The sequence below is a fragment of the Schistosoma mansoni genome, chromosome 7 (assembly GCF_000237925.1).
Source record: "Schistosoma mansoni strain Puerto Rico chromosome 7, complete genome".
NCBI classification, from domain to species: domain Eukaryota; kingdom Metazoa; phylum Platyhelminthes; class Trematoda; order Strigeidida; family Schistosomatidae; genus Schistosoma; species Schistosoma mansoni.
Window position 1 is genome coordinate 5,508,230 of NC_031501.1, and position 27,842 is coordinate 5,536,071.

The 27,842-nt window shown below is 31.9% G+C and overlaps 1 protein-coding gene across 1 annotated transcript in view; it reads left to right on the forward strand.

Moving 5' to 3' along the window:
• Nucleotides 1–7,409: 7,409 nt before the first annotated feature.
• The window catches only part of Smp_152900 (wnt related), a gene marked incomplete at its 3' end in the record, with an annotated part of 63,237 nt that continues 42,804 nt past the window's right edge, over nucleotides 7,410–27,842 (forward strand). The window contains exon 1 of the mRNA XM_018798688.1: nucleotides 7,410–8,520. Coding sequence (XP_018653605.1) covers nucleotides 7,682–8,520 — 839 coding nt within the window. The 5' untranslated portion in view covers nucleotides 7,410–7,681. The remainder of the gene's footprint in view (nucleotides 8,521–27,842) is intronic.

Here is a 27,842-nt window from a genome sequence, read left to right on the forward strand (position 1 = left end):
ACTTATTTTCTGTTAGAAAAAAAAGGAACTAAGCATTATGATGTAGTGCGAAGAAATATTCATTAGCATAGTATACCTGTAGAATGTTGAGGGAAGTGATACTCACCGGCATCATCCAGTTTAATAATCTTTTAAGATATTAGGTGGTTGGATATAGAGAACAAAATTAACTAACATTATTCGATCACTGATCAGCTAATGTTGTTTAGTTTGTATTGGTGTTGTGATTCTACTTATTTTGCAATCTGGTCTTATTAAGCTAAGTAACTTGGCACAGTTCTGACTGATGAGTTTGTCTGATGAAATGTCTACACGGATTCAAAAATCTCGTTTGACTTCTGTCAACTTACGTCACCTATGGCGAAGGCTAGATATCCATCTATCAATAAGAGGACAAGTATACTGCGCAGCAGTTCGTTCTGTTCTTCTTTACGGCTGCGAGACGTGGCTATTAAGGGTAAAAGATACTCGCAAGTTATTAGTATTTGATCGCAGATATTGCTCACATCTTCTGGGATCCTTGGGTACGTAATAGTGAGGTTAGTGTATAACGGCAAATTAGTTGATGAGGTTGAAAATTTTTCATCGATTTGAGATGCTTGGACACCGATTACCACGACGCGCAATGCTGACTAGTGTTGGACACTGACTGAAAAAAGTTAGGGGCGGTCAAACCGAAGCGCGTAATCACTCCACAAAGTCACTAATTTCTGGTGTGAACCATGCTGATAGGCGCAGACTACTTGGTTGGGGTCCGTGCGACTATCGTAACGAGTGGTTAGAGACTCTGGGTGGCATGGCTCAGGATCGATCACAGTGGCATAAGTGTATACACTCTTTGTCCTTCCTTAAACTGTGAGGCTAAGATTACTTTATACCTTTCTATGAACTAATTCTTTCTTCCTGTATTATATCCTTATACACAATCTTTCTTTTATAAACTATTACCATTAAAGTAACTACTTTGAATTTGGTGTTCACCTTGCTGTGCTAATGAGGTGAGGTAAATTGGACCGATGCATATATTTCATTAGTCCTATGTTGTGGCTGGCTAACTGACGAGTTTGTGGAAATCTGTTTACTTTATTGATGGTGTTTTCTAGTACTATTCCCATTCTGGAATGAAACAGCTGTCCAATACTCATTGAATTTCAGTGATACTGCAAACATGATAAATACAAATACCTTAACATACTTTTACACTCCTGAATGTCCTATAATTTACGTAACAAGGAAGGTAATTCGGCATAAGTGCTGTCTTTGTTCGGCATTAATATTGATTTTAGCAGTATAGTGTTTTCTGATCTAGACAATTCTTTGTCATTCTGGACAAAGTCACCAGCGTATGCACTGTTTCCCCAATATCTTTGAATTTATCTAAATAATCATAACGAAGACATTTGATCAGCTCAATCCCCTAAACTACTAATGTTATCACCCTGAAAACTAAATTATTGGAAGTAGTGTGAGTATTTTCTCACATTTGACTAATTTCTAGATGTTTGCTCCATGACAACCTAGTATATCACTTTTCTCAGATCTCCAGTTGATTCCTTTAATGAACTTGTATTTAGGAGATATTTTCAGTGTTTTATATCGCTCATAATAGTAGATGCGTTTTCATAGCCTGAGTGCTAGATTTTGACTTACGAAGAGATCCATCTTAGCTTTTATTCAACCACACTTTTGTGAAGATTTTCAGACTACTTAATAGTAGTATGAGTTGTTTATTAAAATTTGGTCAGGTTTTACTAAGATGAAATGTAGTTTTCTATAGTACTAATACGTGAATAAAAAATACACCTGAAGATTGAAGTTCGCCATTAAAAAGTCTATCTGACCTGATTAGTTGTTCAATTGGTAACTTGAGGAAGTTCTGTCATATCTCTTGTTCCTATCAGTTATCATGTGACAAAATGGTCAATTAGAATACCGACTTATATGACTTTGCCCCTGAGCTAAACAAATAGCACTTCAACCAGCACTAGCAACTTTGCGTCAACTCTGAGACTTTGCTGGTCCCCAAAATAGCAACTTCTCGTCTATCCTTGTTTGTTGAGTCCAGAACACAGTTTCAGCCCTCACTGTATGAATAATACATTTTAGACAGACGTAGCTTATGTACAAGCAGACCAGGCCGCATCATACCATATAATAGAAAATAAAAATTATTCAAGATAAGGCCAAAAGTGGCTGTGAGTGTAAGAGACTGTAAGTGATGGATTGGGAATAACTCAAGAACGGTAAATCGTATGATCATAACCAATCGATCAGTTGAAAGCATGTAATAAATAAAATATGATTATATATAATCTAGTTAAACCAATCTAAAGAAGATTGGTTTATGGGTCATTTTTCCAACGTGATTCATATGTTTTCAAAAGGATAAATACAAACCTAAACAGAACTCTTCAAATCGGATATCTTTTACGTCCTTGATCTGTCTACCTACTTTCGTTCAGAGGACATCTAATGTAGATTTAGACCCTGACGGGATATGCTGACTGGCTTAATCTTGAGACTAGTATGCGTCAGTTCGAAGTGAAGAAAAACTGCTTGGGGTTATGGAGATAAAAACTATCCTACCACCTGATTGGCTGGTAAGCACGCTCACGAGAGAGAAGATAAGTCAACTGGAACACCACTCGATATATTCCCAATTCCTATCTGGTTCCCAACTTTAGATTAGTGTAAAAAGATACATTAATAAATAGATGACTAACAAGACCACATCGTACAACAATTAGGAAAATACGGTTATGTCCAAAACTGGGGGGAGTTGAGTAGAAAACAGAGTACAAATAATTACGTTTAAATTACAATAGCTTTGGAACAGCAAAGGCCATGACAGTGAGTCGTACATCAAACGAAAGCTTATAATCTGTAAAATAGACTATGAATAAGAGGAAATGTTACTATTTTACAAGTTTTGAATTAAATGAAATAACGTCCCCCAATATAGCTTCCATAGTTTGTCAAGGCTTCTTGTTTCTCTGTTCACATCAATATCTTAAACGTTTTAATAAACTGAAAGTTTTTGTACGATAATACAATTATCTGAATGGGGTTTGTGAAGATCATGGACCTATTGAAGTTAGATGCAAGCTCAATGGTTTAGAGGTTAAGTATTGATGCATGAGACCTAAGGTCTTGCGTTCGAGTCTCGCATACAGGATCATGGATTTATACTATTAAGGAGTCCTATGCCAGGATGAAACGGCCATCCATTTCTTCCAAGTTTTCAATGATGGTCTAGCTTAAATCGACCTACGAATCCAACTGTGAAGATAATGCAACTAAACAAAATAGAAACTATGCACTATTATCATATTCTTGCATCTTTTCTTTTTTTTGACTTTTTACCATAAACTTTAAATGTTTCAACTAATTTACACGGAAATTTTCAATTAAAGTAAAAAAGCTGTTCTGTTCCAAGTAACTTTTTTTCCCTTAATAAACAAAATCATTCCATTCACAGAATAAAAAATATAAAAAGAAAACTTGTCTACAATCATGATTTCCCATTCTAAATATACGATAGAATAATAAATGCCTCCCCCCCCCAGATACAATGTATCCACTTGAATTAAATTTTTATGAAATAAATAGTTTGATTTTTTGGGGTTTTTTTTCTTAAAAAAAACAATTCACTCATCCCTTACTCTATTGAATGTTGGATTAAAACACATTATTATTATTATTATTATTATTATTAGTAGTAGTAGTAGTAGTAGTAGTAGTGGTAGTAGTTGTTGTTGTTGTAGCAGTTGTAGTAGTAGTAGTAGTAGTAGAAAATAATCAACAAATTTCATTTGGAGATTAAATTGTACAAAGAAAAAAATTCATTTTTAAGTGGTTTTGTTTTTCTCTTATAGTGGATTTGATCTAATGTTCATTTCATTTCGTTCTGTTATAGTAGTAAAGTTAGATACTTACATTTATTACAGCTGGATTAATGCTTGTTTGCTTGAATCTTTTCATTGATGTTTAAGATTTTATAGTTCTATATCTGCCTTCAATTGGATTGTATGCTGATTGTCATCGAAATACATATGTTGACTATCTTCATAGATTTCATTGACTTGAATCGTGTTGGTGAATAGTGGAATTCAATAAGTCGAATACGTGAATGGATTTTTTGAATACATATATTTTGTATACTCAGTGATATGGACAGGAAATGAGAAGGATGAAGCGAATAGAAAAAAGCGAAGCGAAATGACGCACAGTTGTGGTGTGTGGGCCGACTTTATTTAATCACGCGGAATCTTGACTCGAGCCAGATGAAAATAAGTAACAGACATATGATGAATAGGATAAGAAATTGATGTGAACAGAGAAACAAGAAGCCTTGACAGACTATGGAAGCTATCTTTGAGGACGTTATTTCGTTTAATTCAAAACTTGTAAAACTGTAACATTTACTTTTATCCATAGTCTATTTTACAGACTATAAGCTTTCGTTTGATATATGATTCACTGCAATAGCCTTTTCTATTTCAAAGCTATTGTAATTTAAACATAATCTTTTGTACTCTATTTTCTACTCTAATCCCCTCCCAGTTTTGGACATAATCGTATTTTCTTAATTGTTGTATGTTGTGATCGGGTTAGTCATCTATTTATTTATGTATCTTTTTACACTAATCTAAAGTCGGGAACCAGATAGGAATTGGGAATAAATCGAGTGGTGTTCCAGTTGTCTTGTTTTATCTCTCACGCGTGCCTGTCAGCCAATCAGGTGATAGAATAGTTTTCTTCTTCCTACCCCACTTCGTACTCACGCATACTAGCCTCAATGTTAAGCCAGTTAGCATATCCCATAAAGGTCTTAATCTACATAAGACAAGTTATCCTCAGCACGAAAGTGGATAGACAGATCAAGGACGTAACATTAATATACACCTATACGCTAATATAAAAACAGTCAGGATTTATGAGTGAATAATTAGCAAGATCAAAATGCGACTCAACAATAATGGATAAATTGGTCTGTCCACAAGTTAGATTAGGGTATTTGGGCTTAACGTAGGAACCGACACTAAAATGACTACCATTGATCAGTCTCCTAATGGAATATGTGTATCCTTTGAGGATCGCCTCGATATTGCCTTAAGTCACAAGCGTTATAAGCAAAGATAGATGTTTGTTAGCGATGGAACAAACAATACTAAGTGAATTTTAACCTCAACCAATTACACAAGTAAATGGCTATCAGGACTCAGTATCTAAGTAGTTCACGCGATAGCGTTTTAAACGAACGGTACTGGGTTCGAGTTACAGAGTGAATATGAACTCTGTGATACAGGTACATCCAGCTAAAGTGTCCCAAATAAGACGAAACGCGCGTCAAACTAGATTCTATTGCTAGCCACCATTCACCTTTGCTTATAACACATATATGATTGTTTGATTATTAAATTTTTACCAAATTTTCTTACCAGTTAAAACAATTTCTTCCTCCATTTTTGAGTGTAAAAGTCCATGGTATTAAGGATATCTGATAATCATTGACATAGGTAGATATAAAATGGATATAATATGCCTAACGGTTGAATCCATGACTCATGTTTCATCCTTTCTGGGATTCATCAACTGGATGAACCTGAATTCCTTTATGTACGTATACCAATTAAGACTAATCAAATTTCAGTCAGAATATCAAGAGGATAGATTTTTCAAAGAGACCAATGATCTGAATAATACAATATTGAATACAGGAACTCACTGAGATTCTCTACATAGTCAGTGACAATTATTAACTTAGATTTTCCCCCTCTAATAATGACTTTCTTAGTTCAGTTTGAATCATAAACATAACTAGACCACTTATCAAATCATTGTTTCAATTATTTCCTCCTATATTACATCAGACTATTTTAATTTTTATTGAATTATTAGCTTATATTAAAGTACTATACAAATTCTGAATTTATTCATTAGTTAAAACTGTCAATTTTCCATTGTAATTATTATTATGAATAGTACTGTTGATGTTGATTGACATACGTTAATCACAGTGATGATAGTAGATTTTTACCCAACCCCCACCCCCCAACAACAACAAAATTCCTTTTCTACAATTGACCACTTAATCAAAAACTATATGGAAAAATAATTAATACCTAGACAAGTAAGGCTGTAATCAGTAAATTAAATTATCTGACGATAAAGATGGTGATGAGGATGAAGAAGAATAGGTTAATCTTTTGTAAAGATTATCAATAAATCAAAATTTAGATATTCATCAATCTCTTATTGATAGTTGTAATTATTGCATGATTACATAATCATAATATTTTTATAATCATGAACTTAGCTGTAGTAGTATTGACTATACACAAACACACATAATGTACATGAAAATAGAAGTTTTGTACTTGCACATTACACTAGACAGTTGTGATTGTTAGTTTTTTTTTTACATTTTCATGGTAACAGGTGAAATGAAACAGTCATTCATTTATAAGCATATACTTTAATGCATATCCAATACTGGGAATAATGTAATCACATTTACATATAGATTATGTAATATTTGATTCCATTACATAGATTGTATATTATTGATGTGTATGGAGAAATATATACATTCTTTCGCTCAATAGTTCAATAGGCCAAAATTAGTTGATTTGATTTCATTTTAGTGATTGACAAGCTAATTACTGGATTGGTTACTGTATCCCAGTATATGTTTAGCATTAAAAAAATTCTTGTATACCCTCACCCTCTCACTCTCTCTCTCTCATTAATGTGATTATTATGATTATTAATGTTTTACACAAATTTTTTCAGGGTCAGTATTATAGACAGACAAAAATAGGCACAATTGCACATACAAGACAAAAAATAATTAAGAAGAACCTAAACTACACCAAATCAAATTAGGTACAAATTTATATTTCTCTCCAGTGAATATATATTGATGTTCACTTGTACACACCCCACCAATACATACAATTACATGTATAGATACATACTACATACTACATACATACATACATACATGAAACAAGTAAAAGAATTAAAAAAAACACCACACCATGAAATCCTATTCATGTTAAAAAAGGTGCATTAAAACAAAATTACCTGTGAAGAAACATTGTTTTTCATTACTCAATCTAATATACATTACCATAATCATTATGGTTCCATTGAGAGTTAATTTCATTTTGTATATTATATAATCATTATTAATGTTTATTACATCATATGGCACAATACAATATTCATGTTAATTATGTCTATAAATAGATGGATACGAATACATAGCCATAACATAAATACAAGTTGTATTATTCATTTGAATACCAATATATATATATATATATATATATATATATATATATGTATTCAAATGAATTTGGTGTACGACAGTAATTAATTGTTCTTCTACATGGAAGTTTTGATTTCATCTTCTATTCTGTTTCTTTGAAAAAAAAAAGAGAAAAGAAAAGAGAAACAAACAAACAAAGAGAAATCACCCAGCAACTACTTTTGGTATACATTAAAAGTACTATCTACATTATAAATATTGAGACATTACTATTATTTTATCAGTATAATTTAATAAAACTACTGATAATCTAAAATAAGTAATATTGTTCGACTTCATTATTGACTGATCATTTGAACAAATGGATAAAGTGTTATTCAATAGAGAAATACATTTACAAATATAATGCAAATGATTGAATTGTACAATTTATTTTTAATCATTTTATCCTATAATATTTATGCTCAATATATAGAAACATTACCTGATCGTTTAAATAGATTCAAGTTTCCAGTTAGTTATCTTTCAGAAAAACATTACTTACCAGATATACTATCATCATCGTCGTCGTCATCATCATCAAAGGAAGGAGTGGTGGCAGTTCCAGAAACTTCTGTACCAGAATTAACTTCATCATCTTCGCCAGTATTTCCATCTTTCATAAAAAACAAAATTCAACGTAAATTTTCTGATTTTCACGATAAATTTTATTTTGATGATGCATCAGTACTGTCCGCTTCTAATTCTTTTTCATCAGTAAACAACCTTCCAGTGAATAGCAAAACTGTTGATAATAATCCAACCACTATTACTACTACTAACAATAATAATAATAATGGTAGTAATGAGATTATTATTAATGGAATCAATGATAATTTACAAACTTCCTATCTATGGAAAAAAGAGCATGAATTAAATCCATACAGACAGCGAATAGCTCAACAATCCCGACTACTGAATCAGTATTCTGATAAAAAACTATTTGATATTACAAAATCAAAATATATGAAATCTCCTACCTTTTCTTCATCTTCATTTCAACCACTTACAGCATACCCTTCAGTAATACAAAGACCATATAATAAAAATTTATCCAGTTATTTTGATCATCGTAAGCAACAGTCAAAGCAAAAAACTCAACTCAATAGGCAACATCAACAAAATCAACCAGTTAATTCAATAAAATTTAAACAGAATAAAACTAATACAGAAGATCATAAACCTCAAATCAAAGGACGTTGGTGGTAAGTACCAAAATTTACACATTAGTAACATAAGTGGTTTTGCGAAACTATTTAAGTAACTAAAAATTATATTTATCAGCTAGTAACTAATCAAAAATCAATAACTACCTTTTCTTATATAGTTGAAATCATGAGTCAATTGAAGGTAGACCACAATGGAAAACCTGGAAGCACTGAACGGCCGTTTCGTCCTATTATGGGACTCCTCAGCGGTGCACATCCACAATCCCGCCCTGCGAGATTGGAACCCAGGACTTATCAGTCTCGCGCGCGAGCACTTAACCGATAGACCACTTTTCTTAATATAAAATCGTGGTTGTGTATTAATGAAAAGTTACAAAAAGGGGTCAAAAAATGTGCAAAACACGTTCCTTGTTTACCAAAACTGTTCAAATATCTTATGGCAATAATTATATTTTTTATGTTTTGTCTAATAAATACGTACATAGTGAATACAAAAAACAGCTTTGTTTTATAAACTTCAGAGGTACATAACTCTAATCACTATCAAAATACTCCAAAGTTTTAGTAAAGTTATTGTCCCGTTTCTTTTTTGGATGAACGAAACGCTACTGAAATTCCTCAGTATTCATGATCTCCATGTGCATCATCGTTTCATGTTTCTTTTTTGTTTTAGAATTTTGTGCATAAATGACTTTTTCCTAAATTAAAACCATGAAACAACAATAATACAGTAAATTTAGAATAGGAGGGTCTAAGAAATTTTACCTGTTTGTTGTTTTCATCGATGTATAAAATGTACAACTGTCCTGGTTTCATATCATTCATATAGTCATCAGGTTCCATTTTAAAAGAGCTGTTTTGTTCAACACTCCAGTTCTATGAACATGTTTGATTGGATACTTCAGTGACTCAATCAAAATACAACTAAAATACCACTCTAACACACCAAATATGTTGTATTTCTGTTAATGATTTGTAAGATGGGGTCAACTTATAAGTTAATAGGACACATTTTAAATGAAGTTGTAAATAAACTTGCCAAAAAAACGTTCATTAGGTGCTTACATGTTTTTGTTGAAACACTTATATTGTTTTTATTACGTCATCAAGCAACCATGTAAAGTTTTATCGACTAAATATCGATGAAAAATCTGAAGAAACATTTTCTAAGGAATATATATGAGTCATATATCAACTTTATGTAATGTGAAATTTTCACATATTTATCAAAACTGTTAATTCTGACGATGCGCTTTGCTGAAGAGTCCCACAATAGGACATCCAGTGCTTCTAGGTTTTCCATTGTGGTCTGACTTCAATTGATTCATAATGTCAACTATTAAAATGACTATAATATCCACAAAACCCCTTTCTGAATATTCATCCGTTAAGGCTATAGTTCTATCGAATTTATCTATAATGAATTAACATATGATGATAGATATGTGAATTGTTATGAACTGAAGATTACTCTCTATGACTTTCAGTGAGAAAACAAACATCGAATTTTTTCATTCTGCAGTCAAGAAGTCATGAGAATAAACAACTTATATCCGAAAATGGTTTTTATTTTATTATTTTTTTAATAACCTGAACTCATATTGCTGTTGCACAAGGAAACATTAAAAGACAATGACATTATACACAAATGTGTGTAGTATTGATTGTTAATGTTAAGTCCATATACCTCATTATAACTTCAGAACAAGTCAATTTACCTACAATGTATAAATTAAGATTAAAATAGAATATAAAACATATAGAATTGACAATGTAAAATTATTCCTGTTAAGTTTATCTATTCAGAATAGAAGTCATTGTATAAAAGTTTCATTTATACTTACAGTTTAGTTACCAGTTGAAAGAAAAAGTTTTTATGTAATTGTGAGAAAATTTTATGCCTATTACTAATACTACTAATATTCTGTTTTCAGATATGAGTAGTTATGTGTATATCCTTTTGTGTGTTATTATTGTTGTTAGGATGTATAAATGATTTTTAGGGTGTACGAAATTGTATTTTAAAAAGTAATTCGATTGTAACTGTGCAAAAAAATTGTAAAAACTTCGATGTGAATTTTTAAAAAAAAAAGTAAAATCAACCAGTTTTAATAATGAAAATTTCTAAAGAATTTCAATATTCTCTATACTTTAATATTGATTCGATTTACTTGAAAAATTAAAGATAAACTAATATTTTGAAAGCCGCTTCAGTCAGACGGAAGGTGAGAAATCGTGGATACGCATTGCTAAGGAGTCCTGTACTAGAATGAAAAGGCTGTCTATTGGTTCTAGGTTTTCAATGATGGTCTAGCTTAGATCGACTAATGAATTCAACCATTATAATGATAAATTTACTTGGTATTGTTTATTTGAATATTCCAATTGATGTTTAGAACTGCAATTGATCAGTCGCTCATTGGTATATGTGGATGCTGTTCATATTGCCTTAATTCACAAGTATTATAAGGAAAGATGAATAGTGGCAATCAGTGGAATCCAGTTTGGGACTCGTGAACTGGATGTATCTGCATCTCAGAGTTGATGTTCACTCAGAGATTCGAACCCATTATCGTTCGCTTCAATTGCTATCGTAGTACTAGGCTGAAGTCTTGGAATGAATATGAACTCTGAGATGCAGTTACATCCAGTTAGTGAGTCCCAAATGGGACAAAACATGTATCCTGATTTCCACTGCTAACCACGATCCACCTTTGCTTATTAGAATCATAGTTTAAAGATAATATCTAAATAATCTAGAATTTTGATGTTTACAAAAATGATAACTTATTTATACAAGCCAAAATGATCAAAATATCGAGTTAACTTACAAATTGATTCATTGTTCAGTCAGTAAATACTTGTCAGTGTATTTCAATTTGTATAAAATTTTAACATTAAAATTGTCACAGAGGAAACATCAACTCATTGTTTTCATTGAATAACTATCGCATTGCATCGGGAAATGACTTGAGTTGGAATTGTGAGTCACTGAATCGTGATTAAGTAGTTTAAAGTTATTATACTTGCTACGAAACCTCTTTGAAGTAATTAGTGAGCAATTAATGAAAAGTCTAATTTATGATGAAACATTTATTTGTTTCCAAATGGTTCTTCAGTCTATGAACAAGGCAAATACCTGGGTAAAATTATTCTCCACAAATCATCGAAGAAACAGAAGATTAGGTTACGTTTAGCAGTGAGATTCAAAACTTGTGTTCCTTCCTACTATTCAGCTGGATGCACTTGGATCCAGGTCCAAAGATCCTATAGAAATAGACATATATCAACAAAGAGTGATCATCATTTAGTCATGATTAGGAATAATGGGAAACTGTAGAAACTAACTGACTAGGAACATTTTTCTCGTAGGTAGTTGGCAAATATAGAACACCACCCAGTATCTAAATACAATCAGTTTTAAAATTTATATACTTTTCTAGTTTATAAGATAATAAATCATACCAAGATTAATGCTGAACAACCGTTAGTATAGCACAGTGATTAACCGATACTTTCTCCATAGATTATTCTCAATTGAACTGGGTGATTGACGAGGATATTATCAGAGTAACGAATAAACAAATATTAATAAAAGTTGTCTCAACACATAGTTTGGAATTATAAGAACTACTATTGCACTAGTACAGTGATTTGATAATGAAAGCAATACCACATATTTTAGATATTTGATGAACATTATACTAAGTTTGATCCAACTGTGATGGCTACTTTGATGTTCTAATACATCTAAGTTAATGATGACAAAAATATTATCAAACTAATCAGTTTATGATCATATGAGAAACTAAAGTTTATTTTCTACACCGATTAACCTTTGTGTTTAAATTGTTGTCTATTTCTCATTGCTGACAAATTCTTATCAACTAAAATGAAGTATGCCACTAGACTAAGTGAATCAATGTCATAGTGGATTTAATGTGATATTCCGTATTTAGATAAGGTTAACAGGAAGGAATGAATCTACCTGTACTGCTAATACGTATTCATCAACAACGTTTTTTGAACAAAATACAATCAATAGTAAGATCTGAATCACTTTCAACTGCGGAGTTGTCTCATACTAGGATGAAACAGTCGTCTAGTGGTTTCAGATTCTCCATGGTGATCTATCTCTAATTAACTCATGAATTGAACTCTTAAATAAGTTCAGCTTTCAGAACATCTAATATATACTACTTCCCCAGTTTTCCAATATAGATTTACAAATCTAATATAACTTATAGCCTTTTATAAGTTTATATTATAAATCCCTAAAATTAATTTCAATCAAAATAAACCTTAAAAATTAATTTTTGTTGAAGATTTGATTTAGATATTCAAAAATATAAACGTAACTTAGATTTGAATTCATTTAATATTGTTTGTTTGAATCTTCCCATTGATGTTTTTAGGACTGCAACTGGTCAGTCTCTAATTGGCATATGTACATAATGTGAGTATTGCATCGATATAACGTTCTGGATTCCAATGCTAGCCACTATCCATCTTTGCTTACCGTAACTTAGAGTTTATTCTTTTTCTTTTTTCTCTCTTTTTTCCTTTTTTTCTTTTCTTCTTGTTTTACTAATAAAATAGTAAGTAGTCGATGATACATTAAAATTAAGGTCAATAATATTGGACTACTGTGTTAAATGTTCAACTAACTAGTATCCATTTAATCCTCTTAACATAAATTAACCATAAAAAAAAAATATTTTTTTAATTTTTATTTATCGTTTAATCTTAATATTCTCGCTTTTTATTATCACTAGTGATGAAAAACGGATACTTTGATTTTTTTTGTTTGTTTTTTTTTTGAAAAATTAACCGAGTTTACTGAAATCCTATTTTATAAGTTTGTTAGTAGTATATAAATGACTTTACATATTATTATTATTATCTTTTAATGATGTTGTAATATTAAGGTTAAATATATTTTATTTTTCTTTATTATGTAATAATATGGATATATATATATATATATATAGATGATAAATGATTATCATTAATAATAATGATAAGCTGATGTTTTGAACAGTTAGTTGATTGACTGACCTTAATATCACATGACAGTTTATGATTATTATGAACTTTCTTTGCCTATAAGACAATCATTAAAAGGAATGAAGTAAACATAAATATTGAATAACATTTTCAATATTCAATATAAATAATAAAACAAACAGTCACACTAGGGTATAAGGGTGTATTTAGCTGATGGGTTCCAAATAAGATGAAATGAATTTTACAACTAACTACCATTCAACTCGCTTAAGGTTAAGCTCTCGCTCACAAGACTGATAGGTCCTGGGTTCGAATCTTATGAGGCAGGATCGTAGATGCGCACTACTGAGGAGTCGCACAACAGGACAAAACGATCGTCCAGTTCTTCCAGGTTTCCATGTAAGTCTAGCTTCAATTGATTCATGATCTCAACTATTGAAAATGAAAATTTCATAAATTTTTGAAATTCCACTTAGTTTATCATAAATGTTATAGGTGAATGATAATTTCATAAAGATATGGTTAGTGTTATTATGGTATTTTGTAGCTCGAAATCATGAGTTAATCGAAACTAGACCACTATCGAAAACCTGGAAGCATTGGACGGCCGTTTCGTCCTATTGTGGAACTCCTCAGGTATTTTTGAATTTTGATTTGATTTCACATGGAAGAATTGAGTAATGTAAGTGAATTTCTAAACTGTGAGCATTGTTATAAAGCTTGTGACTTCAGGCAATATCGAGGCAATACGCACAGGATACACATTTGCCAATTAGAAACTGATCAATTGCAGTCCTAAACATCAATGGGAAGATTCAAACAAACATTACCAAGTGGATTTAAACTTCACCCCATTGCACAAGCAGGTGGCTATCAGGACTCGGTAGCCAGGTGGATAATGCAATGGCATTTGAAGCGAACGGTACTGAGTTCGAGTCCTAAAATAAACATCAACTCTGAAATGCAGGTACATCCAGTTCACGAGTCCCAAATAGGACCAAACGCGCATCCTCGATTCCACTGCTAGCCTCCATCCCATCTTGTTTATAAAGCTGTGACTTTCAGGCAATATCGAGGCAATCAGCACAGGATGCACATATGCAGTCTCAAATAACAATGGGAAGATACAAGTAAACAACACCAAGTGAATGTGATTATTATCATATTGAAATTTTACTTATGATAATAAATGCATATTGTAAAACAAACATAAACACAAGAAATTTTAATGAAAAGTTATCATAAAAACAACTTTGTAACCGTTATGAATAGTAATGAACACTTTGAAGTACTATTTTTGCTACTATGTAGTTTCTACGTCAAAGTCATCACTTAATATCTGGCCAACGGATGCTGAGTATCTTGCGTAGACAGCTGTTAATAAACACTTGTATATTCTGGATGATGACTTTCGTAGTTCTACAGGTTTCTGCCCCATACAGTAGAAATGTCTTGACATTTGTATTGAAAATTCCGACTTTGGTGTTTGCTGACGGTTGTTTGGAGTTCCAAATGTTCTTCGACTATAGATATGCTGTTCTTGCTTTGCCAATCAGCTTCTTCACATCTGCATCAGATCCACCGTGTTCATCGATGATGCTGCCCATATATGTGAAGGTTTTCACATCCTCCAAAGCTTCTCCGCCAAGTGTAATTTGATTGGTGCATGTTGTGTTATATCGGAGAACCTTGCTCTACCCTTTGTGTATGTTAAGACCTAATGCTGTTGAGGTTGCTGCTACACTGATCGTCTTCTTCTACATTTGTTGTTACGTGTTGTATGAGTAATGAGAATCTTTTAAATTTTCATAAGATAAATTTCTTCATATCTTCATATCAACTGGAAAACTGTTGAGCACCAAGTATTACTGATCAAATGTTACAAAAAGTGTAAATTTTACTCTTTGATAATTATTTTTATTTCTTTTATATTATCATTATCAATCAGTAGTATATTTGCAACACAAACAAAGAATTTTCAAATAAAAAAAGGGTATTAGATTTAATCTCTCCCTATAATTACCATAATGATGATTACTTTAATATTCATACATGTAGTATTTTTCAGTGTTTTTGTTCATGAACCCCCCCCCAATAGCAACTTATACTAGTTTACTAACGAGAAGTACAAAAAAATGCGACTGATTTACACAATTTGTTCTCATACAAAGTGAACTGAATTATTATTACTATCACCATTATTATTACTATTAGTACCATTACTATTATTATTACGATGCATAATTATATATTAATTCACGTTAATATAGAGATTACCATTCAATTTGGTTTGTTTTAATAGAAATACAATTAAAATGTACTATAGATGTTCTTTTTTTTTATTTAAAAAAGTGTATTTTGGTTACTGGCAAAGTGTAGATAGACTTGAAACCAAATGGCGACTGATTTATTATTGAGAAAATGAAACGTACCTCACTCGTTTTTTTCAATTACCACCACTACTATTATTATTATTATTACTATTATTGTTACTATTAAATATACACATACTGACGACGATGCCACCCCCCCTACTACTCTTCCGCTTGTCACCACCATTTAAATCGTCTGTTATATATTTTTTTCATAAATGCCGACGGTAGAATATATGAGAATTTATTTTATTCTTATTATTAAATTATGTGTCTATTTATTGTTTCATGGAAAGATTTTAAAAGAAAAAAAATATTCTCACAAGAAAAAAGAAATTTGCATAAATATTGCATAATTATGTAATATGGTTACGTAATAAATAATGATGGTAATAATGATTGCATAAACGTATTATTATTATTATTATGGCGATGTTGATGTTGATGATGATGACGACGATAAACAGAAACCAAAAAAAACAAACCAAAAACAGTTTTGTTTTGTTTAAAAAGAGCGTTCAGTTTAAAGGAAAATAATAGAAAAAAACAACGAAATAAATCAGTTCTCATAGATGAAATTATAAATTTCTCATCTGGCTTTAATCATATCATTTTCCAGTATAAATTTATGCCATTGACTATTAGGGTAACTAAATTTTCGACTATCATGTTGGTATGAATCTGTAGCAGATCATATTGTAAATTTTATATCACGAACTGACAGTGGTTGTAAAGTCATTGAAAATTAGAGATAATTAAACAACTGTATGAAATGCTTCAGTAATGAGCATTCTTGATCTTATCAGGGATTGAAATTAAGATTTTCAGGTCTCTTGGAAAACGCTTAGATATCAAACCAAAGAGTTGTAGTCCAGGCGTTTATGTTTCTAACTCCCAGTAATTCCTCATATTGTGTGATAATCTTCTAACGTAAAACTGTTTTACTACCAACAAGGGTGAACTTCTTACCTGAGCCTTAGGAATCACCTCTCGAAATTATCAGTAAACGCAGTCTTTTGATGATGTTGAATTTTATAGTTCAAACCCCGAACTGACTAGCTAGAAAACCATCAAAAACATGGAAACACTGGGTGGTTGTCACTTCCTAGCACGTGACAGTGTGTATTCTATTACATTAATAAAGAAAGTTGTTTCTTTTTTTATTTCAACAAAATAAGAAAACTTACTCTTCTCAATACATAAATCATCTGGAATAACTTTATTCACAATGTTAAATTATAACATATTCATAACTATTAAGATTACTTTCAAATAAACCAAAGATACGATCTAATAGGAGTAATATATTCATGAAGTTCCAATGGTTAGAATATAATATTTCTGATGCTCCCTGACTTAGTGTAAGTCACTTTTTCAGAGAAGAAAATAAACCAATTAATTGAAACCACTAACCAGTCTAAGTTAGATAACTATTGAAAACCTGAAAACAAAGGACGGCCATTTCGTTCTAGTATGAGACTACTCAGCAGTGTGTATAGACGATTAAGCAATCAAGAATCGGGTCCACAATTTCAGGTATTGTGAGGGAACGCCTAACTCCTAAAATACTGGCCCCGAATCCATTAGTTTGCTAAACTAACTCCAATCAATCCACAATATTACGCGACCGCCTTCAATCGTCTTCGGTGTGTACCTACCTCACACCCGACAAAGTTGAAGCTCATTGGTCAATGCATCTCACTAGAATTCCCGAAATTTCCTCTTGAAGCCGGAATATTATGACAATAACACATAATCTACGTTTGTAAGTTTTTCATTTTCACTCTGAAAACAAAAGCAAATAGAACTTTCTTGGTTTCTACATTATTGTTTATGAAATTATGACTATTGTTTCGAATCATGTACTATTTTGAACTAACATAATTTTGGAATATATACTAGCAAGTCTCCTATTCAGGTATTAGCACTATTTACAATATATGAAGTTTCTTTGTTCGACCTCTACATGTTGTAAGTTTACCAACATGACATATTCCAAATCAAAAGAGAAAACGCTGACTCTTCAACTAGTGGTCTTAGAGGTGTAAACTACCTTGTAATTACACAAAACCTATTTAAGCAAATTATTAGAATGTTGAAAAAGTTGATACAGAAATATAAAGTGCCACAGACTATGCATAGGTAAATACATTATTGGATTAGTCATTGAAAATTAAGACCTCAAGGTTCACAGAAAAGGATAGTCTCCACTTATGTTTTTCTAAATCAGTTTTTCAATGTCTCTGGCTATTTTTCCTTCTATCTTAGACTTTAACTGAAATAATTTGTATATTTTGATAAGTTTATTGATATATAACACAGTGGAATAATGGAATATATGTAATGTTAATCTATTATTACCATTGGAATCCAGGACGCGCGTTTCGTCCTATTTGGGACTCGTCAGCTGGATGTACCTGCATCTTAGAGTTGATGTTCACTCTGAGACTCGAACCCAGTACCTTTCGCTTCAAACGCCATCGCGTTATCCACTCGGTCACTGAGTCATGAAAGCCACTTGCTTGTGCGACAGGGTGAATAACGCGATGGTGTTTGAAGCGAAAGTTACTGGATTCGAGTTTCAGAGTGGACATCAACTCTGAGATGCAGGTATATCCAGCCGACGAGTTCCAAGTAGGACGAAACGCGCGTTCTGGATCCCACTGCTAGCCACTATCCATCTTTGCTTACAATGCTTGTGAATTTAGGCTATATCGAGGCAATACGCACAGTATGCACATATGCCAATTAGAGACTGACCAGTTGCAGTCGTAAAACATCAATGGGAAGATTCAAACAAACAATACTAAGTGAATTAATAATTATCATTGTTACCATAGAATTAATGGAAAGTTTATGAAAATAGATTTTACCCAAGATAGTAGAGGGATATCTTATTTATTCGATAAAAGATGATTATTAAGAAATTGAAGTCAAGGTCAAAGAATAATCAATGGCGTTGTCACCTACATCTATGGTTATTATTAAAGGACTAGATTTACTACTATATTAGATATACTACTTAATTAACTTATAAAATACATAAATAAAATGACTCATAAGTAACCTACATTAATTTGACTTGTTCTTTATAGACTTCCTCTATCTTCTTTCCTTTTCTGCTTTACTCACACACACACACACACTTATAAGTAATAAATTGTATTAAGTCTATTCTAAATCTAAGAGATTGTATTTCACACACACACACACACATCCAAAAAGAAACTCTTCACTACTACTGATATACATAATTCTGTCTCTTTTCAAGTTATCATTTTGTTAATGAACCTTATTCTCTTCACGTTCATCATTTAGAGTTTTGGATCATTTTACATAAACTCACATTATTTCAGATAGCTGAATGATAATTTATGATTTGATTAATTCATGTGTTGTATATGTACACCTTTTTATAGGGTTTTGTTAAGTAATAACTTTTATGTCTCTTCTGTTTATAGACTTGATAATTAAATAAAATGAGTCTTAGTTATTTGATACGTACAAGTTCATGGTTGTTTAGGTCTAATTTAAACAGAAAGTGTAAACAAATGAGAATTACTACTATTGCTGTTATAGTTACTACTACTATTACTATTACTACCATTACTATTACTATTATTACTACTACTATTACTACTACTACTATTACTACAGCTGTAGAGGTCAGTTCGCCGCAGACTCGACATTTTGACAGGAAGCTTGGCACGGACTACAGTACAAGAAGAAGGTGCGTACGGCGAGCAGAACCACCGCATGAACGAATGCTTTAAAGGGGGGGGGACGAGTGCAGTGTAGTCTACTTATATCCATATAAGTATTATATGACGATAGTCAGACATAGAATGTATTTTGGAAGAAGATCGATAAGGAAAGAACTGGAATAAAGCGCAATCGGTAGGAAAATGCATGAACAATGGAATTAGAGAAGATGAACTGATATTCACAGAAGGAACAGTGAAGACTGAGACAATTGGTTGTTATTTCGCAAATTAATTATTTGCTGTGTGGTTATCAGGATTTAGTGAGATAGTCTAATTTGTGCTTAATATACATTCGATTGTCCCGAGTCGTGTTTTGTTCACTACACTACTACTACTACTACCAATACTATTACTATTATTACTACTACCATTACTACTACTACTACTACTACTATGTAGACAAACACATTGAAATTCTTTGTTCAATGAACAATAACTGGAATAATAAGAAAGTATTTATTAAGTGATAATCTTGAATGCTAGTAGATACGAGATAGACGTGGTATGCGTTTATGTATATCATCTCTTGTCAATATAAATGTCAAAGGTTAAATATTTCATATATATATATATAACGAAAAACGTTAGTCAAGTTTACAAGTTTCTAGAGTCAGTCATGTTCAATCTCAACAATAACAATCAAGTTATCCCGGTTTTTAGTTAATCAACAATAAATGCAATTCACAAATGACTCTAGATTCTTTTGATATGGTGCTATCAAAAGGAACTCGAATAGACCAGATGTCACACGACAACACTTCAGCATTAATGATCCTCAAGCTAAAAGAAAAGATAAGATTTACAGGATGATATTACATTCCGTAAAGAAGTCAAAAGTTATAAAGGAACAACTCTGTCTTCAAAGCAACATTCAATAATCTTGAGTTATGTGACAAGATTAGCAAAATCATAGTGATAACGACTAATCAGATAACAGAAAATGTAATGGCGGAAATATGAACTGAATAAATTACATCGAGATTATCTTTTGTAGAAAGAACTAACATGTATTTAAAGAAACTAGATAACCTGATCTCCTCAACATGTGATTTGGCAATTAGTTTAGTGAAATAACTTTCAAATTATTAACATAAAATATAAAGTTATTAAATATTTCTTTGAATTGTTATGACTGGTCATCAGTTGCTATGACTGCGTCACCAATTGTTAAGTCTGGTTGTCGCTAACTGTTACGTGGAAATAGCTTATTACCTATAGTTGAAAGAACAAGGAACCACTGCTATTCCCACGACGCAAAGTATGAACATCAAGACTGATAAAAGTGAAGATTTATTAAACCCTTAACATGATGACGACTCTAGTCAAAAATACCCTCATTCATATGTAGATTGTAAAGCCATTTTAATCATTACTTAGGATGAAATCGCATAAATGAAAAATACTCAGGTTTATAACAAAACACATACTGTATTTTATGCTCAGTATAGTTCATTTTAATTTAATACAAGAATATTATATCTCGAACAAACACATAACACTTAAATAAAATAGCACACTGGAAAATAAAACAGGTACTACACCGAGTATTCATCTCATTGAATTGATATGATAGGATTGAAAGCAAACCTACATTCTTTTACTTACTGTGATCAATCTGTTTGTATTCGATTCTGATTAATATACAGTGGTAATTACTTCTTTTGATACTCCATTGATAACCATCCACAAACTAGTCTCAAAGCGTTAATGCTATTCAATGTAAAGTAGTAAAATCAGTATGATATGTTCACAAAAACATTGTTCTCTGTTCTCAGCCAATAAAAGTAGTAATTAATCAGTTGTATAATTGTTGGCTATTACCTTTCAATAAGTAATTCAGGTAAATGTTATAGTTGGTTAGTTTATCATTTCAACGATAAAAAACTTTTGGAATACCAAGTGAACAATTGTTTTCAATAACTAATTCTACAGGATTTACAGCTATACATCCCCCCTTCCTCTTCATTATGAACAGTATATTCCTAGTTTCAGATTCACTACTCTCATTTTACACGCTAGTCTCATTAGTAAGTAATGTTATTGCAACAGTTATTATTGTTATGATTACCATCAGTATCACTGTATGAATTCTTTTGCATGTAATTTTAGTCATTAAATTAGAATTCATCATCTTAAGGAATATAGTTCTTTTGCAACTCTTATTATTTGGAATTTAAGAATGACGGATTTTGTCTTCCTTTAAGACTCCATTGACATGAAATTCACTATTTTTAATCAATAACATACTGTCAAACTATTATGGAAAATCGATTAAAGTTGGAATTTTACCACTGGACACGAACTCTCTGGTTTTAATTATTAGATTTTCTCCTTGACACTTAAAAATCCTGAGTTCAACCTCTGATTCATTCATAGATGTACACTTCTTATGAATCTTATATCAGGATGGAATAACTATCCAATGCTCTTTATTTCTCAAAGATAAATCGAATAAAGTCAATTACCGACATATACAACCTATAAATAAAATCACCCCCCACAAAACTCCTTCAACAATACTTTAATTTTCTGTTTTCCCTAACTATAAATAAATAAATTTTCACTTTTATTTTGTTCTATCACTGTATTATAAAAATAGAAAGTCAACTTAAAAACAAAACCTAAATTATCAGAAGGGGGTTTTGTGTAGATTTTTAGTAATTCTATATAGTTGAGATCATGAGTCAATTGAAGCTAGATCACCATGGAAAACCTGAAAGCACTGGATGGCCGTTTCGTCCTATTATGGGACTCCTCAGCGATGCACATCCATGATCCCGCCTCGCGAGATTCGAATCCACAACCTATCAGTCTCGCGCGCGAGCACTTAACCGATAGACCACTTGGCCGAAATCCAACGGTGTTAATGTCCAGTGCTCCTAGGTTTTCCATGGTGGTCTAGCTTTAATTGACGCATGAACTCAACTGTATAAAAAAACTAAATTGTCCGCCAGTAAATTAATTTAAAGCAAAAAAGCACATTCCAATTAATTAATTAATAATGAATTAAAATAGAACAACTAAACTATCATTAAATGTAGCATTGCATTTCAGTTACATAATATATATATATATAGCGAGAGAGAGAGTGAGGGAGGGAGGGAGGGAGGTGGAGAGAGTGAGTGTGAGAAAGAGATTCATTAGCCTGGTTATGACAAAAAGTGGTATATTAGACAAACAAATAGTAATTCTCATTGTGGGTGTTCGATTCTATAACTTATAAGAGAAATATATAAAACTTTTCTATGTGAAAATAGATCATTTCTTTCTTAATAAATTAAACTTATTTACTTAAGTTCATGTACACAAACACAAACACACACACACACATACACACACTCACACACACTTTTTATTTTTAGTTATGAATTAAAATATAAAACTGAACGGAATGTAATTCAATGAAACTTATTATATAGTAATGTTATAGCAAATTATAACCATTTCAGTTTATTTTAAGTGACTGCATTATTCATTAGTTTGATTACCAGATTGATATTAAAAGTAAAACAATTGATTGCTTGAGTATGTGAAATACATAATAGAAAATTAAAGGTATCAATATTTCACGAAGTGAATTCATAAGCTAGACCACCATGGAAAACCTGGAAGCACTGGATAGCCGTTTCGTTTAAGTATGGGACTCCTCAGTACTGAGCATCCTTGATCCCGCATAGGGGGATTCGAACCCAGGACCTATCAGTATCGCGCGTGTAGGTAGATTGTCATAGAAATAATATATTTGTAATAACCCAATGAGTGGAAAAATTAGGTTTTTAACGATCATCCTTCGAAATACTTTAGTTCATATAAAGGAAAAAATCCCCTTAATGTCAATACAGAATTATGTCTACAAATTAAGATGTGTCGATTGTAATGCATTCTATATAAGAGAGTCATCTGCTGAAATATTGACCCCGATCAAAGAACATCTTAGGTACCTCAAGAAACCGCCCAATAATCACATAGAACTGGAAACACTCAAAATTAAATCAGTGATAACAGTCGGCAGCCTATGCTCCATTGGGAGTAACAGGCGTAAGTAAGTAAGTAAGTAACAGTAGGTATTAAAAACATCAAAATATTATAAAAAGGATTTTCAAACTACTGAGAAAGGTGAGTAGTTGAAGCTCTCCATAGATTGCTTAATCCTACTGCCCTCAATAGAAAAGAAGGTCTCACTATCCATCCAACTTCCACCGTCTATTCGAACTGCCATATCTGATTCTATTCACATCTCACACCATTATCGTACACACAAATTTATCTCTATTCCTTTGCACCACAAATCTTACATTTTTCATCTTTTAACATATATACATACATACACAAACACATACAAATACACAAAACGATGCATCAAATAAATCACCTTCATCGGAATGACATGACATTGATATGGTCAAACCTGTTTCTTAGTTGATTGCACCAAATATTCTTGCTTCCTTCCTTTGTACAGTTAAAACTTGTGTTAGTTTAATTTGCTTATTTGTTCTCCGAAGAAGTGACCTGTACTTAATCACGAAACTTCAGAAAATGTAAAGATTTAATTTTTCTACTCATTGTGATATTACAAATACATTATTTTTTATTAATACCCTTGTAAATTCCATTCTTAAATATACTTCACTTGTAACTGTTTCCTGCTATTCATGTTTGATCGAAAATATTTTCGCTTAAGTCTGTAGTTCTCTGTTTGTTTAATAGATAAACCACAAAATATTTTCGTCTTCGGTCGTCAAGGGGTAGATAAGAAAGGAAAGTATGATAGTCACTATACTGTATTTACTTGTATCTTATATTATTAGCATCATCATGATGGGTTATAAGATAGGTACGGAAGTGTCTGTTTAATTCCTGCGATTCATACAAATAATCACTTTATCAGAAAAAAACAATTAATTATATATTTATATATTCTCTATGATACATTTCTGATAATCTACTAACTGAGATGGCAGAGAAGATCAGTAGCTCAGGTGGATGATTTTGATATAGTTTTGTTCTTTGAGCTTTCATCGTTATTCCAAATGACATCATCAACACAAACTTCAGGTAGAAGTGAAGTGTTCGAATTTCTCCACATATGGCACACAGCTTGTCCTGTAGACCTCGATGTTGACTGGTTGTTGTTGACTTTTTAACCTGTCATTGTTTACTTCTTTATTTTGATTGTATCTCCCGTTGATATGACTTTTGTTCCATAATGAATGCTAAACGACCAAACTATATAACTCAGAGAACAAATCTCTTTCAAAATCTATTAACTGATGATAATCTGTGGGTAAAATTGCGATTTGTTATTTTAAATATAAAAGTTCAATAAGAGACCAACCGCTGTCCGAATAACTAAAAGGTAACGTCTCATACTGTGAAGCTTGGTGATGAGATTCAGGATCCTACCTTGAACACCAATACCCTTAAGATTTCAAGTATGCCTTCTTGATGAGTGCCAACTACCAGAAAACCTAGGTTAAGGGTTTCTCGAAAATTACTTCAACCACCTCAGTTCATTATATTAATCTCTAATTGTCATTGCTATCCAATATTTACAAAATGAATTCATTGAACTATTGTTTATCACAATACTAAAATATGTTTACCTCTCAGTTTACAATCAGGAATAGATTTACATGGTCATGGTCATTATTTACCACTGTTCATTATAACACCTCTCAAAGTAAAAATAATCGAACAGTTGTTGATTTTATGTTGTTTTCTAACCAAATCAAGTCACTAATTCACTGTTATATATTGAAAAATTTCAGTCACAGAAATTTGTTTTTTTTGTTGTTTTTTTTAGAAAAACATGAACATATCAGGATAACTTACACATTTTCATAGTATGGGACATATTCCATATTCGTTTGACACAGTCTATGTATTTAAAGCTTAACGATTAGCTAAACTATACAAACTATTTGGTGATTATAAGCAAAGATGGATGGTGACTAGCATTGGAATCCAGAACGCGCGTCTCGTTCTATTTGTGACTCGTCAGCTTCATGTACCTGTATCTGAGTTGGTTTTCACTCCGGGACTCGAACCCAATACCGTTCGCTTGAAACGCTACCACATTTTCCATTAGCTACTGAGTTAATGGGGAGATTCAAACAAACAATACAAAAATAAATCAAAACTTTACCCCATTACACAAGCTAATGGCTATCAGGACTCAATAATTAAGTGGATAATGCGATGGCGTTTGAAGCGAACGGTATTTGGTCGGAGTCCCGGAGTGAACATCAATTCAGGGATGCAGGTACATCCAGTTCATGAGTCCCAAATAGGATGAAACGCGCGTCCTGGATTCCACTGCTAACTACCATCCATCTCTGCTCATAGTGCTTATGACTTAAGATATTATCGAGTCAATTCGCTTAAGATGCACATATGCCAATAAGTGACTGATCAATCACAGTTCTAAACATCAATAGGAAGAGTCAAACAAACAATACAAAAAAAAACTTTTTCCTGATTATTTTTAAATCTCTTTTACTCTACACACTAAATTTACTTTTAGATTGTAATTAACATATTTTTGTTTTTCTTACATGCAATGTGTTGTGCGTGTATGACATAAAGGGAATGGAACTTTGTTGATCATTTCATAACCGTCGCTTTTGTTGTTGATCACTAAGTATTTATCTAACAAGTTATACTTTACTGACTGAAACATTTGCTTAAGTGTAATTGGTCCGAAGTAGAGGACTAGTTTCATGAGCAGACTTTCCATTGCTACTTATATTCTATCTATACTATAAAAACTTGTGACATAATGGCTATATCAAAGCGATTCGCATAGGATACACATATACCAACTGAGACTGACCAAAATTTAGTCAAAATAACAACTACGCGATAATTCCATGACTATTATAAATTGAATGATGTTGAGAAATGTTCATTGAGTTTTCGGTAGGTCTTGAAATTATACCGCAAAGAAATCATACTTCATAACTGAACATGTCATTCCATTCATATATTATTAACTCTGAATCGAAAGTCACCGATTTACCAAACAGTGTATCATGAAAAATCCTAAATTTATTCCTTAGTTTCATTCATACGATGAATCATTATTCTCAAATATGAACAATGTATAACATTCATATAAAGGTTCCATTGTTAAAGTGCATCAGTATTGTCATTAAACTAAACAATATTTTCACTTGTTGACCATAAGAAACTAATTAACCTTTCCTTCTGGTCACATTTTTAAACTAATTAACATAATCAATATCATCAATTAGGTAAGAATGCACACTTCAACAAAAGATTTTTATAAAAATATTCATATTTGGCTAGTTCAATTGTCAATTAAATTATCAATGTGTCACATTGGTACAAGGAGGCACCAAATAGATATGCGCCACATTTCATCATTCGATTTATCTGAGGGCTGGGATAGTGTCCGGGTGCTCAAAGCGAAGCAGGTGGTTTTCTTAGGAGGCCACACCCCGAGCCTATGACTTAGAGGTCTAATTCACAAGGCTGCGGAGCAACGTTAGGAGATGCAGTCCCACGGTAACCAGTGACCAACATTAAGTTCATACGCCATTTGTTCCCCCAGGATACTGGACCCATGTGCACCATTAGTTTAGAATCAGGGTTTTCCACCTCACCAGTTAAAGCTCCAGACTTTGGCTTTCCATCCTCTCAATTTCGTAAACAACACCCCACACCTCGAGAGAGCAGTGTTTCTGTTCTTTATCGGTTCTTAATTACTTAGAAATAAGCTATTTATGTGAATTATTTAAAGAATTCAAAATGATTGTAACAGTAGTATAATATATAGTTTTTTACTGATTCGAATTTTAACTTCAAGTGAACTAGTAAAATGAACTAAGCATCAGATTCATCACTTTCCTCAAGTAAATATTCAATTATTATACTGAACAATTGATTGCTTCAGCTAATTGTACACACAAACATTAACATACATATACCTTAATTTCATAATTGAAAGCTTGAGTCAATTGTGAAATTAAGGTATATGTATGTTAATGTTTGTGTGTACAATTAGCTGAAGCAATCAATTGTTCAGTATAATAATTGAATATTTACTTGAGGAAAGTGATGAATCTGATGCTTAGTTCATTTTACTAGTTCACTTGAAGTTAAAATTCGAATCAGTAAAAAACTATATATTATACTACTGTTACAATCATTTTGAATTCTTTAAATAATTCACATAAATAGCTTATTTCTAAGT